The sequence below is a fragment of the Athene cunicularia genome (assembly GCF_003259725.1).
Source record: "Athene cunicularia isolate RWA chromosome 1 unlocalized genomic scaffold, athCun1 chr1_part1, whole genome shotgun sequence".
NCBI lineage: Eukaryota > Metazoa > Chordata > Aves > Strigiformes > Strigidae > Athene > Athene cunicularia.
In genome coordinates this window covers 88,610,436-88,625,357 of record NW_020799091.1, presented here as the reverse complement: position 1 = coordinate 88,625,357, position 14,922 = coordinate 88,610,436, and the positions used below count along the sequence as shown (strand labels likewise).

The 14,922-nt window shown below is 36.1% G+C and overlaps 1 protein-coding gene across 10 annotated transcripts in view; it reads left to right on the top strand.

Moving 5' to 3' along the window:
- DMD (dystrophin) overlaps window positions 1-14,922 on the top strand; it is a 1,208,820-nt gene that overhangs the window by 296,019 nt on the left and 897,879 nt on the right. For all 10 annotated transcript variants that reach the window (XM_026858158.1, XM_026858211.1, XM_026858140.1 and 7 more), the window contains exon 7: window positions 9,563-9,681. In XM_026858158.1, coding sequence (XP_026713959.1) covers window positions 9,563-9,681 — 119 coding nt within the window. The remainder of the gene's footprint in view (window positions 1-9,562; window positions 9,682-14,922) is intronic.

The window sequence follows — 14,922 nt, the reverse complement described above, 5'->3', positions numbered from 1 at the left end:
AGTCTCTATTTGTTATACTTTATGCACTGCTGTGTTCAGTTCAGTGCGAAGTTCACCACTTGTGAACATTCATTTCCTGCTCACTACAACTTAGGCACTTTATTCAGTTTTCTAAAACAGCGCTGCAAAACTTAAGTTCGCTTTTACTCTGCTTGTGTCTGCTGCCATAAATCTTGCATAGCTTTCTGCACAGTGAGCCTATCTTCAGTAGAAGTGGAAAAGAACTACTCCACCAAAGTCTTGTCTCTTGCCCTAGTAGTTAGTGCACTCATCTGGGAAATGGCAAGTGTGGATTCAGATTCCCTGAAGCAAGTCTCCAAGACTCCAAGGCACACCAGTTGTCTTTTTTCTGGACTTTAATCACCAAGTTATTCTGAAAAAGTCTCAGAGGAAGACCTAATGTTCTCTGAAGCCTCGAGTCAGGCATTTTTAAGATGAACCCCTGTGCTTAGTGTGTCCTCTGTGTTGATTTTTGGCAACTTTGCACTTCATGTTTAGTATGCAGGAGCACTGAATTGCCCCTTAAGTGTCAAGATTCAGTCAATAAAATAGGTACACTAAGACACTCTGAGTGTTCAGGATCACCTATCTCTATCCTATAAGAACAAAAAGCCATCTCTAAGAAGCATTTACACCTAATTTAGTCACTCTGAAATGCAGGTACCTACTTGTTGGATGTCAGAGTGTCTTGGCTTCATGCATGAAGAAGACTGTGAATATACACTTGAGAAGTTGATCAACACTGCTTTGCATGAAATCTCAGAGAAACCTGGTCTTACACATCTGATGCTTTATTAATATTTTGTGGTTTACATATATAGAATGATAAGGCTTCTGAAGACAGACACATTTGAATTTAGCTTTTTTTTTCCTCTTTGATTTTCTGTTACTCCAGTTCTCCTGTTCTATTTCTTTCTCTTCCATTTCCTTGCTGTCCATAATGTTTGGTCCAGATATTCTCTTTTTTTTTTTTTTTTTTTTTTTTTTTTTTTTTTTTCCCTGTCTTCCTCTGAATTTATTCCTCTGTTATTTCATTAATTCACTTTTTCCATTGTTTTTCCTCCTTCATCATTGTCCTTTTCCACAATAGCTTTCAGTACCTCTCTGTCTCCCAGCAATTTTTATATTTCAAAAGACTCTTGAAGAAGACAAGGATTTGGTTCTCTAATTGTCAGAACAGCTACAGTTGTTTTTATGATTACTTAGGAAATAATCTAGTACCTATAGAAAATACATTGGTGGGAAATTTCATTTTTAAAGATTTAAAACATATGTTCATCATTCCTGGAACTTAAAAGGCTTTCATGATTTAATTGTCAAAATTAGTCTTTACTGCAAGTTGTAGCTTCTCCTTTTGACTGAAGTCTGAGCTTAGCCTTTCCTTCAGGTGTATTTCAGAGGTGAGCCATAAGCCTTCTGCACTGACTCTCAGGCTGGAAGTTGTGTGCAGTCTTTGTCACATTTTGATGTTCTCAGGAATGGAAGCAGAATTAGTCAGAAAAAGGCTAGCAATAGTTTGAAAATCAGGTATGATAATGAACTCATATGGCGGACCTGGTGCCTGGTGTGTGTATTTTTTGCCAATTTTAACACTATTCCTAGACTTTCTGCTACCAAAAAGGCTACCAATAAAACAAAAAAAAAATCTCAAACTTTGAAAGAATTATGCTAGCCAAACTTTTCCATAATATATAGGCTTTCTGAAGTGAGGGAAGATTTCTTGGTAGCATTAAAGTAATTTCTTTTTAACATCTATAGGAATCAGTCTCTCACAATATGCAAACATTAAATTTTCTTTTCTAAATTCATTCCTATTTCATTTGCTTTTGAAAACAGTGTCTCATAATACTTTTATGGTATAATGTTAAGAATGGTATTTTGTCATAAAGCAGTAAGCTGTTAAGATCAGTTACTACATGCTGTGATTAGTCCTACTGCATATCTAAACCACACTAACATTTTTACAATTAGATTTGTCTTTTAAAAACAATTCAAGCCTTTTTTTTTTTCTATAACTGCATCAAAATATACACTGTACTGTAGTCTCTGTATTCTCATCTGAAATATTGTCTGAACACTCAAACGTTTAAGTTGTAAACTAATAGAAATAGATCTAATTAGCATTCTACTTTCAGAAAACACTACATATAGTAAATAGGATTTTTTTAGGCACACCGTTTTACTGTGTTTTCAGGGAAATGAAATTAAATTTTTTGCAAACAATTTTTTGCAGCTCACATCAGATAATGGCAAATAATTTTGAAGGAAATACATATAAAGTTTAAAATAAATAATCTTATGTTTACAGTAATTTTGTGTCTTTGATTTATCCTTCAAGATAGTTGAAGTTTCATGTTAAATTTACAGCCTCTGTTACATTTTTGTTGCACTAGCTTTGTGGGCAGCTCCTTTTGAGGTTGAGGAGGGGAAAGGGGAAGAATAGCAGGAGGAGGTCGATTGAGAAGATAAAGATGGGAGACAAAATTACATCTCTTCTTGGTTTTGACATTAACACACTCTAGACCTGCTACTAACAATATATTCCATGTTTCCATCTGATCTTTAAAAAGGAAAATGAAAAAACAACCCCCAACCTCTCTTAGAGCATGCTTCTGTGCTTCTCCAAGTATGTCATTCAGTTTGATTGCTAAATAGTATTTACCTGTTTCACCATCAAGTGTCCAGACTGAGTGATTGTGTGAAACATTTGAGGACAGGCACTGCATTACAGAAAATAACATTATATTCATCATAGTCATAGTTAAGGTCCTCATTGTCATGGGATAAACACATTGGAAAGTTGTTATACCTTGATCTTTCTTCCATTTATACTACTGTTATAAGTATCTGCCCTCCAAAAAATTTCCAGGTATTACTAAATCATCTCACTTTCATGGTTCAGGTGCAAAAACCTCAAGAATGGAGGGAAAAAGAGTTAAGGCAGCCTTATTCAATTACCACAAGAACATATGTGCCCAAGCACAATGACTCCAACTATGAAATTCTTAAATTGCCGCGACGTGGAAAGCTTAAATGCTATTATTATGGAGAGGATACTTGGTTTATGTGAATCACCAAAAAGATCTAATATGGTTCCTTTTACTCTGATGGTTGATAATAATGGAATAAATGAATGCCTTAAATAAGAAAACAAAATCGAGCCAATCCCTATCCTTTAAGTGGAGATATTTTAATTTCTCTTGTATAATGTTTTCATTTATGCTTTTTGATGGCTATTTTGTTGGTTTGTGTTGTTTTGGTTCTTTTAAAGGGATTCAAACAGTAGTGTGGAATTTGCATCAGGATGAATATTCTCTGCACCTCCCTGAAGGGATTAAAAGAAAGTAAGAGACTAGCATGAAGCGCTAACTACATAGACATAATACACTGTGAAAGCAGTATTCTCAGTGGGAAGCTCTATCTCTCATAGTCTTTTAACCCACCATTCACTTGCTTATGGCTGACTGTTTTCATCAGATATTTCTAATGCTCTTTTTCTGTCATTTTACAAAGGGTTACTTTGAGTAGATATTCCCATTTATATCATCGTCATCATCTCTCTATGGATATTTAGGCTCTTTAGATATTGCTTTTAATGATGAGTGTGAGAAGCAGTGGAGCACAGGTTCCCTGGCAAAGCTACGAGGGCACATCGGTGAGCCCGGGGTATAAATTTTCAAAAAACAAATATAAACTTGGAATAAGGCTCCTTGAATGATATGTTCTTCATTGAATTGAATAAGCAAGGCAGCAGCTGTGGATTGACACCGTCACCCTAGGAATATGTGGAAACTTAAGTGTTTTGTTAAGGAAGAGAGATCAGTCCCGCTACAGCTGAAACTCTCCCTACTTCAGGCTCCAGATCACAGAGAGCTTTCCCCATTTACTTCTTTTAATCTTTTTCCTCCGGATGTGTGCCAGAGGGAGCTTTGCCTCTTTCCTTTGTTTTTTTTTTTTTTTTTTTTTTTTTTTTCCCCCTGGCCCTTAAGTCAGGATTTTGAAGTGGGAACAAGTGGCATTCATTAGCTTCCTCCTTGCTTCTTTAAAATGCTTGAACTTAGGCCAGGTGACTGCCTTAGAAATGAGCACTTAACTGCAGCTGTTTCGGCTTCATGGTGGTAGAGTGGGGAGGGAAGAAGGAAAATGGAATGAAAAAAGGTCCCTGGCTAGAACAAGCTAAAGTTTGTCTTTAGTATGTTAAAGTAGAAGTAAAAGCAATAATATAAAGAAGTATGAAAATACTTTTGTTGTAACAAGTTACTAGGTTACATGCTAGATACTGATTCTTGGGGGGTTTTTAATTGTGAGAGTACTGAAGACATATACAATATTGTATAAATAAAGTTAGAACAGCAACAAACCCACAAATTTTCTCTTAAGAAGGAGATGGTAACTTTTACAATCTAAATGTGGCTCCTTTCTACATACACTGATAGACAGTTTTTATGAGTTAGATCTATAATTTTCTCTCTTGCTAAATTATTTTACTGTAGTCCAGTTCTCATAGCATTATAACCTTAGCTGGACTGTAACATTATAACCTTATACAGTTTAAGAAAATGGCCTACTAAAGCATGCATGTTGTCTCTTTGGGATGTTCATAATTACCTTTGTGTAAATATCTTTTACCAAAAGTTACGTAAATTATAAAGTTTACTGTTTTAAAGACCTGTGATACTTACAAAGGAGTCACTTCTATGAAAACAATCCATCCTGTGAGGTTAAAGTATCTTTAAAATATTTCCCTTTGTTCCTTCGGAATTCTCCCTCTGGAGTGTATGCTTTGTTTCTCTTACTTTTCTTGCATGTGCACCCTTGCAAAATTCATTACCTCTTCAGGTTTCACTGTCATATGCATCTTAGATGAATTAACTTCAGGTTCCTATGGAAAAAAAACTTATTTGAATGAGTTTAGAAATGCTGTTTACTTTTTCTTCACTGCTTATAAACTCTAGTGGGGGTTATTTAGTCGTAATATCAGTAACTGCACTGATGAAAGTTAGCTTTCCATTTTTGACAAAGATTTAGTAGGTGGTCTCTGGGGGAAAATAAGAGTATACTTTGAAGACGTGTCTTGAAACTGTGTATTGCTGTTAGGGGCTGTGGCTAGGAACAGAGCACTGCTGGATGTATTTACTAGACAGTTGTTTCCTGCCTCTGAGTTTTGTTTTGTTGCTTGCTTCAAATTGCATGGTAACCTGTTGCTTTTTCTAGTAACTGTGGTTTGTCTTCCCCATGACTTTATTTTCTGCATAGAGGTATGTCTGTATTTGTTTGGCCTTGGTATATTCCAGATTCAATTTTCTTACCTTGTCTGATCTATTTCCACCATAAATTATGTAATTGGTTTGGGAAAAAAGAGTCCTGTTTATATTTTGTGACTATTTTCCTTGCAAATGTCTTCTGAAAAACTTCATGTTTGTTTTTCCCTTGGTGTTTGGGTTTTTTCCATTCTGCTAGTTATAGGTGATGAACTGCATATACAAAAAGTACCTTGTGTTCCATATAAATTTTGATTTCACAGTACAAAACTTCTTAATGGAGGCTTTTAATCCTTTCAGTTTTGGCTCGCCATGATCTTGTCATAAACTAACGGAAGACCAGTGCTGTTTTAGCTGCTCAGTGAGTGGCTAGATGGAGTTGAACATGTTCTAGTTAATTTTAAATTCTTTGAACATGCATATGCATGTATGCGTTCAGGGGGAGGAGTGAAGAATGCTAGTTATGTCTCCTTGGATCTACTCCCTGTCAGACATGAGCTAAGCTGCTCACTATGTGAGATTTCCTCTCTCTTTGTAGAATTTGAATGTGGAGAGAGCAAACAAAGGTGGAGAATCAGTATTTCATTTTATTTCTTTGCTCTACTATTTCATACTTGCTCAGCCCTGCATTTAGAACTCCTTAGAAAGCTAATAATAGTTATTTGACATTCTGTTTCAGTGTTGTTTCATGGATTTTAAAAAGCTATTTGCCATATACACAATTCTTAATCTTCTAGGCTGTAATATCTCCTGCAATCATGCTTGGCAGTATTGCAGCGTAAATATACCCAGTGAAACATCTGCACACATAGCACTGAGAAGCTGATGCTTCAAGCTGATATTATGACACACTTACTCTATACATGGTGCTACTGAAATATGTATAGTCAAGTATTCTTTCAGAAAATGGAAAATCGGGAAAGTTAAATTGCTGTTGGATTAGGGAGACCTTTTTTATTTTTTTTTTTTTTTTTTAATTAAGTTGATGCTTGTCACAGCTGAGTTGCAATAGGTGGTTATATACATTTAAGTTGTCTTAGAATCTGTGCTGTCTTCTTCATGTACAATTATAATAAAATGTAGAAGAAATCTGTCAGTGACTTCCTGAAGCTTACTACTTCTCTTTTATAGCTGTATCTCAGAAGGTTCAATTTTTTGCCATTCATAGTAAGTGTAAAAAGGGAGATGCTGTCTATGCTCTACACTAGAGCGAGTAAGCATGCAAATTCAACTAAGGTGTTCTACAACATGATGTTGTCTGAAACTTTGTTTTTGAAGGTTTTGTATTTGAGTGCTTGGGTGTTTAAAATGTAATTCTCTGTCTTATACTGAGAATCCTACCCCTGCAGAAGATGTGACAATAATAGTCTTGGTCTATCTGAACACATTAACTTGAAAGTATCCTCCTGGATTATGCTATTGAGAAATTGGATGAAATTGGACATCTAAGATATTATTAATGATGAGAGGATTTTCAAGAGGAATAAGACAATATTGTGCCATTCCTCAATTAATAACTCTAAATATTATTGTCCTTGCTCAGTGAAGTTCAGACTGGTTAAAAGAAGGCATGTTCCCGTGTATATAATCTTGTATCACCAAATGAGTCCTGATTGTGTTGACATAATATGTTGGTCTGAGCAGCACAAGTGTGATTAGAACTCAAACCAAATTCCTGCAAAAACATTTAGAGGGGGGACGTAGTCTCTCAGATATACTTATTTTCTTGTCCTAAAAGCTTTTGTCACTGAATAATCTTTTTACACCCTAGTCTCTGTAGTATTTGTGCAACACATCTTTGCAGAGCTTTTTAAGAAAGTCATAACAGATAGCTTTGTGGTTACTATAGTGTTCTCTTTGCTAAATCTGATGTATGAGCTTATGCATGTTATGCCATATGCCAGCCAATAAGTGTTAATTTGGGGAAGAATAAAGAATTGAAGAATATCCATATCCATGTAGTGTAAGGTGTGGGAATGTGGTGGGTTGACCCTAGTCAGCAGCTGATCACCCACAGAACCACTTGTTTGCTTTTCCCCCTCCTCTTCTGGAACAGGGAAGAGAATAGGAAAAGCAAAAGCAAGAAAACTCATGAGTCAGAGTAGGGACTGTTCAATAAAAGAAGGAAGGAAAGAAAAACAGAAAACCAAGTGATGCAAAGGCAGTAACTCAGGATCTCCCACAAGCAAACTGATGCCCAGCCAGTCTCCAAGAAGCAGGCACTTTGTAAGACAAAAATCCCCCACCCTTATCTTCCTTTATAGCAGTATTTATTGCTGACCAAGTTATATAGTATGGAGTATGGAAGGATTGGACTAGATATTAGGAAGTATTTCTTTATGGAACAGGTTGTTAGGTGTTGGAATGGGCTGCCCGGGGAGGTGGTGGAGTCCCCATCCCTGGAGGTGTTCAAGAGTTGGGTTGACATAGCGCTGAGGGACATGGTGTAGTTGGGAACTGTCAGTGTGAGGTTAATGGTTGGACTGGATGATCTTCAAGGTCTTTTCTGACCTTAATGATTCTGTGATTCTGAGTATCCCTTTGGCTAGTTTGGGTCACCTGTCCTGGCTGGGTCTCCTTCCAGCTTCTTGCCCACATCCAGCCTATTTGCTTGGGGGAGGCAGAGGGGGTGGGGAAAAGAGAAGGTCTTGATCCTGTGTAAGAACAGTTCAGCAATAGCCAAGCAATTGGTTTGTTATTAACAGTGTTTTAACCACAAATCCAAAACACAGAATCATACGGACTACTATGAAGGGCGTTAACTCCATCCTAGTCATACCCACTACCAGGAGGATGAAAAAAATGTGCAGACGTAATATGCATTTTGAAAATGCTTGTGTTTTAGTACACAAACCAGTCTATGAGATCATGGACTTAATGCATCCATGACAAACAGAAATTATTACCTAAGTTTCCTCTCCCTTCCCCATCCTGCCTACAGCCAAATTTAATATTTTGAAGTTGTTCTATATGAGGGAACAAGAAACCTCTATTTTTAAATAATATTTAAGATTCTCTGCATAGAGGAACAAAATACCTTAGAATTACTTAATTGTTACTATGTAAACCACTCCTCTCAGAAAAAAAATTGGACAGCAAAGGTAACTGGGAAATTACTACTGCATAAATGGCATTTTTCCTTTGCTCTCTTGACATTAGTACAGTATGATGTAGTGAGCGTTTTTGCCATCTACTATAACTGTGGGAGACTGTTTAAAATTAATTTTTAAAATTAATAAAAATGTAAGTAAATCTGTCATAACTAATTGCAACATTTTAATTTGTGTAAATAATCTACTCAATTTATCTGTAGGTAAAATTATCCGTTTAAATGTTTTCTGATTTAGAACACTATCAAAGTCACAAATAGTGTAGTTGGCTTTCTTCATATGATATCCACATTAATTACAAAATACTTGATTAAACTTTTTTTACAGAATGCGTGATAACAAATTCTGATATCCTAATGGATAACTCTCAGATGAAGTGCCAAAGATCACAGTCTATCAACATTATTTATATTGCAAACAGTGCAATTAATAATACAAGGGCTCAGATTGAGTATCTGAGATGTAGTTCAGTTTTGGTCATTCTCTTTTTCTTCAAGAGCATTTAAGTTGTTTTCTAGTGCTTTTGCTTCTATCAGCTAAAACCTATGAATGGAAGACAGTTTTATACTCTTCTGAAAAGAGTGTATTTTTTAAAGATATCAGTAAGAAAAGTGGCACATGCATCTATACTGCGTACATAGCCAGGTCATGAATTTTTGAACCTGTTGACCGGTTTCAATTGGATATCACAGCAGAATCTCTGAAGAAATTGGAAATAGTAAGTGAAGTGAAAATCTAGTGGCTGAAGAGAGGAGGAAGATTGCAAAATTATCTCAGCAGATGTCTTTCCTGCTTGTCCTGCCACAAGCCAGTGCCAGTGTGCACGGCCACAGCATGTGGTCCCTCTCACTCAGGCATTCTTCTGGACTGGAAGAGGGGAGCAAGCCACTGCTGACATTTTAGGCAGTGGCAGGAGCAGAGCACAATGGGTGAAATGAGGAGGATTGGGGGAGTGAGGTTATAGGCTCTTGGGACTTAGTGGAGAATAAGAAATGTGATTAATGTGATGGTGAGGGAGAAGGATGAATATAGGATGCAAAACAATTAGAAACCAAGATTTATTAGTTCCAGAACTTTGCAAATTCTTTCATGAAGAAAATAAAAAAGCAGTAGCTGATAGCTATAGAAAAATGTAATTAAATCTAATGCTAAAAAAGAAGAAACTTACTGTTCCTCTTATGTTTGCTTTAGACCAGACCTGTTTGATTGGAATGCTGTTGCTTCTCAGCAGTCACCTGTACAACGATTAGACCATGCGTTCAACATAGCCAGGCAACATCTGGGCATAGAGAAACTCCTTGATCCTGAAGGTTAGTAGAAATTATGTTCCTTTCTCTAGATGGAAAATCAATTTTTCCATGCATTAGATTAACGTTTTGCAAGATAAATCATAAACTGAAGCAAAATCCTTTATTTATGTTTTAATGTTATCTTTGTGCTCTATTGAAATAGCATAAGAACTACCTGTATGTACATGCTCTAAAGCAATTTTTTCCAGGTTTGGGGCCAGAGGTTTAATGTGTGTGCACTGAATTAAAGGTATCTCAATAAGTAGCTGATTTCTGTTCCAGAGCTTTAGAGCATCTGCAGCTTTCATGTCTTCTGGAAAGATCATGAGTCAAATTACATTTTAATATATATCCAAAATGCATATTCAAACTCATATCTTTGAAATATGATCCTATACATCCTCTGTATATTGAAATTTATTCAGGATGACATGACTCATATCACTATAATTTAATCTTATATGTAATAGATTTGTTTTACCTATCGTTTGAACTTTCTTATGCAGTCATGTTTAAAAAGCTTCTTGGTTTTCACATTATCCTTTTAATTTTGTCCATTTCTATATATTCTCTGCCCTACTTTCTGCATTGCTGAAAGCCCAGGTAATTTTCCTTGGAGAACATTTCTAAAACGTTCTTTACTACAATGTGATGTTGAGCAGCTGTTTTATTTCCTTTTTATGTATGCCTTTGTATATATACACACTATCTTTTTCCACAGCATGATCCAAATGCTATATTTTCATGTAGTTTCCTATTAAGCCATATATATGTCTATATGTTTGTGCTCTTCTCAGTAGCTCGCCTTGTGGTGAATTTATGATGGGAAGAACCAGAATTTAACAAAATGTGAAAATAACTCTAAAACATAGCATCAGGTCTCTTAATGTTTAAATATAGTAGGGTACATCTCTAGATTGAACCTGTATCCCATGTATTTCCCTAGGAGAAATATGTGAAAAAACTGCTTATGATGTAGCTCAGCATCATAAAGCTCTCTACTCTGTAACCTTACTTCTTTGTAGAGTGAAAAAACTGTTAGTGGAGGTGGTTTAATTCAAGACAGCGATAATTTGCCCTGTGTAGAATTAAGAGGAGCCTCTCAAGCAGTGCTCAGAATTGGAGAAGCAAGTAATATTTGAATCAAAGGACAGGGACTTGCCACCTCATAGGTGAAAGTTTTGTGTGTGCCTCCTGAGTGTCCATCTTGTCTGCAGTCAAATAGTTCCTCTTGTACCAGAAATGTATGGGGAGTCTGTAGTGCAACTTGTGGAAGGAATGCCCAGTGAAACCAGTACAGCACTGCTTGCTAGGACACTATCTTTCATCTCTAGAACTCAATTTGTGTAAACCAGGCTTTCTACAGTCTAAAACATGACATTCAGCTTGTGAACTCTCAATGAGATTAGAGTTAAAAACTGGGTTGCACAACTGAATAGATATAGTTGCAGCCTTTGCTATAACGTTTTGAACTTTCTTCTTAAAATAGATTAGCGGATAAGTTATTTTCTGTATGCTTAAGTCACTTTTGATTAGACATTTTATTCTGCTTTTGGCAAAGATACTTGCAGTTGTTTAGCCAACAACTGAAAAACTCTTAAACATTGGTAGTTTTCCAAATATCTGCTGTAATTAGTTGCTATTCAGTGTTGTAAATTGTGGTGCTAGCCACCTATGATTTTTAACTCTACAAATGAAAAGCTGCAAACGTTTCCAAACAAAAAGTAAACTCTGTACCTATTTGACAACATATGAATTTGTGAAACCATTACAGTATTGTTCATGATAATAAATCTATTCCTAGGCTGCAAAGTAGAATTATTGCGAGGTAAATAAGTGAGGAATCTTGATTGAAAATTCCAGCATAATACTTCTGTAATTTTACTTTGTATATTGTTTACTTCTCCTAATCAGATACTCAAATATCTCTTAACAGCATATTGTGTAACAACATTCTCTTCTCTTCTCTTCTCTTCTCTTCTCTTCTCTTCTCTTCTCTTCTCTTCTCTTCTCTTCTCTTCTCTTCTCTTCTCTTCTCTTCTTCTCTTCTCTTCTCTTCTCTTCTCTTCTCTTCTCTTCTCTTCTCTTCTCTTCTCTTCTCTTCTCTTCTCTTCTCTCATTGTTAACTTTAAAACTGCAAAGTGCTACTGTACTAGGACAAAAAAGGAATAGTCATTCAGTGGTGAAACAGTTTTTTCAGTAACAATATTTGTCAAAACCACATGCATAATTTGTGAATACTTCAAAATTTGTTTTTGTTAATTGTTTGCTGTCTTGATATTTTGAAATTAATTTATAGAAAGGAAGCTGCTATTCAGTAAAGCCCTACTCTTCTGCAACCACATGCAGCAGTCAAAAAAAGAAGAGATTTGGGTATTTTTGGTTGTGTTCTAAAGTTACTGATGATTGATACCTCTTGAAACATACGACTAGGGAGTCTGTGTTAGCAATTGCATTTTAAAAAGTAATTATTTTTATTCAGCCAGACAATGATTTTTTAAGTTATATATGAAATTCATTTGTTTCTGAGGTTGCTGATATTTCAAGTCTGTCCCATGAGAAGTAGTCCCTTTGTTTTCCAAGGTTGTTGGTGTTTTGAGTGTATGGCATGAGCAGCTTTTAAAACATTGTTTCAGAATTTGATCTCCATTTCAGTCACCAAAGTGGTTAAGATACAGGCTTAAGTATTTTCTGTAAAAGATGTGTTGTGGAAGTTAAAATTTTGATTCATTCAGAGACAATGGTTCCTGCTTTTTTTCCTCTTATATTGACTACTAAGAGTGCTTTTTTACATCAGGAGCTTACCTTAAAGCAAGCACTTTGCTTAGTTTTTAAGAAAGTGAACTTGACAAAACCTACCCTAAACAATTGTATTTATGCTGATGATTCAAGCATCTTAAAACACAGACAAAAACACTAGGCATCTCCTGTAAAAGGTTTTTCTGTGTCCCTTCATCTTCTTAAGAAATTCTTATTTTATACAAGTCTAGTTCGACAAAATTGTCTTGTTCTCATCTTGATACACTGACGTGTCTCTTGTCTATGAAGCTTGGTAATGTCTTCACAGAGTATGCAACCTTACTAAGTTCCTCTTAAAAATAGCAAGTGATATGTCTTCCTGCTTATAGCTTTTCTCTAAACAAAATTAGCTAAGGAAAGATTGTGATTAATCAGGTGTAATCTGAAGATACTGTGTTTTGATATAAATGCCCAAAATACCCTATAAATGCAGCATAGAATAAATTTTGCAGAGCTATTTTGGTATCAGAATGTTCATAATATTAGGGGGAAAAAAAAATCAAAGAAACTTGTCTGTAAGAGGAGCTTTATTCCAGTCTTTTCCCTTTCCTGCTCAGACAGGTGACAAAGCTGACTTCATTTCACAGCAACAATTTTAAATAGATGTTAGCTATTGTTATTTTTGTTTGTTTTGTTGTGTTTTTTTTTTCCCCCTGATGTTGAAAAGGTGTGTAGAAAACCGTTAAGGGGCAGGTTTCCTTCCTCTCTTCTGTCATGAAAAAGCAGTGGAAGATTCAGATCTATGCTGGATGAAGAAGTTGAATGTACATTAAGTTTGCCAAAGATACTAAATCAGGAGGATCTGTGGGCTCATTGTGGGTAGAGGGGCCTTACAGAGACATCTGGATAGACTGAAGAGCTGGGCAATCACCAACCATATAAAATTTAACAAGAGGAAGTACCAGATTCTGCACTTGGGTCAGGGTAATCCTGGCTATATACAAATTTGGGAATGTGAGGCTGGAGAGCAGCCCCACAGAAAGAGATCTGGGGGGATGAATTGATGACAAATTGAACATGAGTCAACAGTGTGCCCTGGAAGCCAAAAGGGTCAACTGTGACCTGGGGTGCATCAGGCACAGCACAGCCAGCCAGTCGAGGAAGGTGATTCTCCCACTCTACACTGCAGTGGTGCAGCCCCACCTAGAGTATTGTGTGCAGTTTTGGGCACCTCGATAGAAGGACTTCAGACTGTTAGAGTGTGTCTGGAGTAGGGTGACCAAGATGATGAAAGGCCTCAAGATCAAGACTTAAAAGATGCAGGTGAGGTCACTTAGTTTGTTCAGCTTGGAGAAGAGAAGGCTGAGGAGTGACCTTATAGTCTACAATTTTCTCAAGGTGGGCAGTGGAGGGGAAGGTGCTGATCTCCTCTCCCTGGTGCCCAGTGATAGGACACGAGGAAATGTTATAAAGCTGAATCAGAGGAAGTTCAGTTTGGACTTTAGGGAAAGGCTCTTCAATGAGAGTGTGATTGGTCACTGGTACAGGCTTCCTTGGGAAGTGGTCATGGCACCAAACCTGTCAGAGTTCAAGGAGCATCTGGGCCACGCTCTTAAGTCGTATGATTTAGTTTTAGGTAATCCTGTGAGGAGCAGGGAGTTGGACTCGATGATCCTTATGGGTCCATTCCAACCTGAGATATTCTATGATCTTTTTGATTGAATCTTGCCAGTGAGTGAAACGTGAGAAGGCTTGTATGTCCGTCTGATGTTCTGTAGTGTATGAAAGATAATGAGGGAAAGAATAAAGAGGTGTGGGGGAAATAGATCAGTGGTAGAAAGTGTAATTTAGAATAGTGTTAATAAAGAGCTAGAGCTTAGTGCAGGATTCAAAAAGGAAAATGTCTTTTCAAATTAAACTTTTTATGCCAAAATGTGCCTATATAACTCATGCTGACTTTTTGTTGTAAGACATTTATGATTATACAGCTAAGATGTTTTAAATCTTAATAATACTCTTTGTGATCCTTCTAAAGAATAAATAGTTATTGTCCTTTGGTTTTTCAAAATTAATATTTGTGAGCTTCCAGTCATGTCTTATTCAACTCCAAATATCATTCAATGAACATTGACAAACCCAGGTCATTTTAATAGAGATTTTTGTTCAGATTTCAATGGCAAAGCTAGAACGTGGAAAATTTCTACTATAGTAATGTGTATTGTTTACTGTTATTTTGATTTATCTTTTCCTGTTCTTAAAGATCATTATTCTTGGTATAACTGAGGAAAATGTTCAACTCTTTTTCGCATCTTTGTGATGACTGTTGTGGTATTCTGGATGTAAATTTGAGTTGCTGACTTGAAAATATTTTTGTTGATCATTTTCAATATAAGTAACAGGCTGTTAATCTCTGCTCTCTTGAATTTAGATTATTTTAGATATAAATAATATAACACTGAACATTTTTTTAATGAAAAATTATAAACTTAGTCTTCAGCTCCCTTTGTTCCTCACTTGTTATTC